At 39.4% G+C, this 3,754-nt stretch overlaps 2 protein-coding genes across 11 annotated transcripts in view; one reads left to right on the top strand and one right to left on the bottom strand.

Moving 5' to 3' along the window:
* Positions 1-3,754, bottom strand: part of LOC116850399 (nephrin-like) — a 539,959-nt gene that overhangs the window by 178,776 nt on the left and 357,429 nt on the right. The gene's annotated exons all lie outside the window — the stretch shown is intronic.
* Positions 1-3,754, top strand: part of LOC116850410 — a 198,430-nt gene that overhangs the window by 152,316 nt on the left and 42,360 nt on the right. Inside the window, exons 5-6 of the mRNA XM_032828679.1 lie at positions 1,225-1,330; positions 1,532-1,577. Coding sequence (XP_032684570.1) covers positions 1,225-1,330; positions 1,532-1,577 — 152 coding nt within the window. The remainder of the gene's footprint in view (positions 1-1,224; positions 1,331-1,531; positions 1,578-3,754) is intronic.

Genomic DNA, 3,754 nt, shown 5'->3' with positions numbered 1-3,754 from the left:
AGAGAGAGAGAGAGAGAGAGAGAGAGAGAGAGAGAGAGAGAGAGAGTTAAATTGACAGATTCTCCGTACATTTATATTGAATTTTTTGTGATTCTAATAATTTCCGATCTCTCAAAATCTTCATGAGCAGCTGCGAAACACAAGCACGACAAATGTATTAAATAATAACGATAACATATTAAATAATATAATATAATATAATATAAAATATTGATGTTGTAATATAGAGAGAGAATACGTTAAATAATAATGCTGCTGTAACAATGTCGCCGCATGTACTCAAGTGCTTTGACGATTCGAAGGCCGCATGACTTTTGGGAACAATAAAATACATAGATAGAGGTTTTGTACTTGAGATCACAACAGTCTTCGCCGCACAGCCAGGCACATCTGGTGATGTCACACGGTATTCCCGATTATTCTACACGGAAAAAAAGGTTTGGTTGAATTAACCAAATATCTGGTTCAATATAAACGATCCAGAAATTCCGATTGAAGTAACCCGAATTCTGTTCAAGTCAACTAAAAATCTTGTTAACTTAAATAGAATTCGAGTTACTTCAATCAGCATTTCTAGATTGTTCATATTCGACCAGATATTTGGTTAATTCAAACCTTTTTTTCCGTTACGATCATCGATGTGTCTGTATGAAATTGTGCAAAACATTTCGCAAGTACGACCATAATACTGGAAATATGGCCGTTGGAATATGTTATTAACAACTAACTAATTAACGAGCGAATATTACATTCCATTTTTATCATGTTTTTGCGGAAAATAACTAATTATACGAGCCATGTAACTGTATTCTCGTATGCCTGAGTGTGTTGAAGGCCGTGTGACTTTCGTAAACAACACGTAGACTGTGTGCTCGAGATTATAATCACAGTCTTCGCCGCACAGGCGGGCACATCGGGTGACGTCACGCGGTATTCATAATTTATTCATCGACGCGTGTGTTTGAGTCAAATTGTAAAAATATTTCGCGAAAATGTGATCATAGTGCAGAAAACGTCGTAAGTTGTAAGAACGCGCTAGTAACCAGTTGACGACTGAATATTACATCCCACATTATTATATTTAAGAAAAATACATCTCAGTAATCTCATCTCGTCTTCTTCACGTTCTATACCGTGTGTACCTTTGTATTCTCGACTCGTCGAAACCAAATAACTTCTCTGTTTAACTATTTATTAATGAGGAAAATTACATTTTTGTTTCAGACTTGGAGTGGATCTTGCGGCCACATTGCGAAGGCAACTGCAGTTTCAGCGGACGTGTATGCCGTACCGGAGGACCCGGTTCGGGCCGGAAAGGGTCGGCTCGAAGGTGAGATTATAAGTTTCCTATACTCCTCTGTGTTCAACCCTTTGCGAGATTCACAGAGTTGCGATATAATTGTCTGTGCAGTTTGGATTACGATCGCGTAGGGTTGTTCTATTGTTACCTACCCGCACTCGTTAGTCAAACAAAATTCTTGAATAATTAAACTGAATTTTTATCAGCGTCTCTCTGCTTTTTTTGTTGCAGTTTTATTGAAGCGGTATGTGGCCGGCCCTGACTGCGAGTCGTTTCGGTGAGTGAAAAGCGAAAAAAGAATTTTGGCGACGGGTTTATAGGTGGCGGGACTAGATGGAATATCGTGCAAATCAATGCGAATTGCTTGTAGTGTTTTGCATGCTGGACTCTTGCATGTATATGTTTGTCATGTTAAACAAAGTACCACTACTCGAAACAATCACGGGATCGCTTCATCAAATGTTTCTATGACGTAACAGATTTAAAATACTCGGTAAATTCTCTCTTAATTTTTCGCAAAATCTACAGTAAAAATATTTATGTGTGAATGTAATATTCTCATAACTATTTCACTTTAACTTTTATTATTTAAACTACAGAATTATTCTACGGTATCCATTGTTTATTCAGTGCGATCCCTTAATTATTTCGAGTATACTATATAATGCGCATGAAAATTGCGCCTCCACGCGTTGAACTCGAGGTATCTTCGTTCACGTGAATTCGGATTTCGCGTTTGCCACGATTATCAAATTTATGCGCGTTTTTGCGCCGCGATTACGTTCTGTAAGTAAGAACGAGTCTGGTTGAATTCGATTATCGCGAAAGTGAGCTTCGATAAACTAGTAACACGAAGCTTTATTGTGCGTGAAAATCTCATGCCATTCTCAGCTGCTTCGTTTCGTTGACAAATTATCGGCTTCTAACTGGCAGTTTTTTTTACCTATACATTCGCATCGCGGTTGCTTTGTAGATTTCGGTGGATATTTCTCGTTATCGATCTTTTATGCGTGATTCGCGCCGTAAATGTGCTAGAACGCCACGAATTTGTCGAAGGCAGCAATCTTCGAGCGAATTATTATACACTGAGAAAAAAATATAGTTGCTTTCGGCCTCAATTATACTTTTTGGTGATTTTAACCAGAAAAATAATTAGAAGAACCATCTTTCTAATAACAGTTACTAAAACAATGGTTTTTCTAATCATTTTTGTAGTTAAAATCACAAAAGGATATAGTTGACACCAAAGGTAACTATATTTTTCTCTCAGTGCACGCGACTCACAGTTGTGTTCGCAAAATGGCGGAATTTATCGTATCGCGGCGAGCACCGGTTAAACAAATCCGCAGGTTTCGATCTTTCATTAATCGATATCATAGAGTTGATTTCGGAGCAGATAATAAATTTGTCATTAATATCGCTATATTCGTCGATATAAATATCGAGTGCATCGCGAGTGAAGTGTTAAGTAAGTGCAATCAACTTGGGACAACATAAGATGGAGGCTGCAGGACGCGAAGTCAATAGTGGATCATCTGATGGACATCACTGGACCTAGTTGGACATCTGTGGAGGTCGACCGCTATGGTGAGCGTTCAGTCCAACGCTCACAAAGAGCTGTTTCATATTGTAGTGCATGCCGCAAATTCGCATTGATTTGCGACACGAGAATAGCTTTAATTTTTAAGATTATAAGTTATAGTTTGAAAATTATGAATAACCAAACGACTAAATAATCAAACGTGCCGCATCGCGCATCTCGTCGTGTCACGTCGAGAACCAAACACGGAAAACGACGGCGAAGATTGCGAACGTATAAAAAGTGCATCGCTATATATGTGTTGCCTATAAAGCGGAAGTGTCGTGAACCGTTGCGAAGCTGGCGCCGCATACTGTATTATGCCTGCTTGCATATCTTATTCAGCGATTCGCCGTCCCTGGATTGCGTGCACGCGCACGTATCGCGTGTCGATGAGCGAATGTGCAAAGTAATGTTGCAATTAAAATTAGATAAATTACTCGGCAACTTTGCAACTCGACAAATAATTCAGTAAAAAGCGTCTCTCTTATTCAAAATTATTGTCGTCAGCTGTAAATATCGTTGGCGTTATTTCGACGACACGGTTTCTCTTTAATCTGAAAGCATCGACGGAGCGAAAATCGAAACGCCGTCATGCAACATTCACCGTATACATGAGAAGCCGAAAATATAATTCTCGACGTAAGCATTAAACTGAAAATGAACACAAACGTATCGACATTCGGCGAACACGGCCGTGGCGATGAAAGTAACAGGTAAAAGTAACAAGTAGTAAACAGCGATATAAAGCCCGAAGTATTTCTTTAGCGCGCCTTCTTGTTTCTACGATCGTTTGCTCGTACGTTTCACTTTTTTCTCGTGATGCGAGCAACGTAAAGAGGGAGGGGGGGGGGGGGGGGGGAAGGAAAAACGCG

Source organism: Odontomachus brunneus, unplaced genomic scaffold (assembly GCF_010583005.1).
Source record: "Odontomachus brunneus isolate Ranch 3 - 2012 unplaced genomic scaffold, Obru_v1 Obru_scaffold_144, whole genome shotgun sequence".
NCBI lineage: Eukaryota > Metazoa > Arthropoda > Insecta > Hymenoptera > Formicidae > Odontomachus > Odontomachus brunneus.
This window is presented reverse-complemented; position numbering and strand designations above follow the sequence as displayed.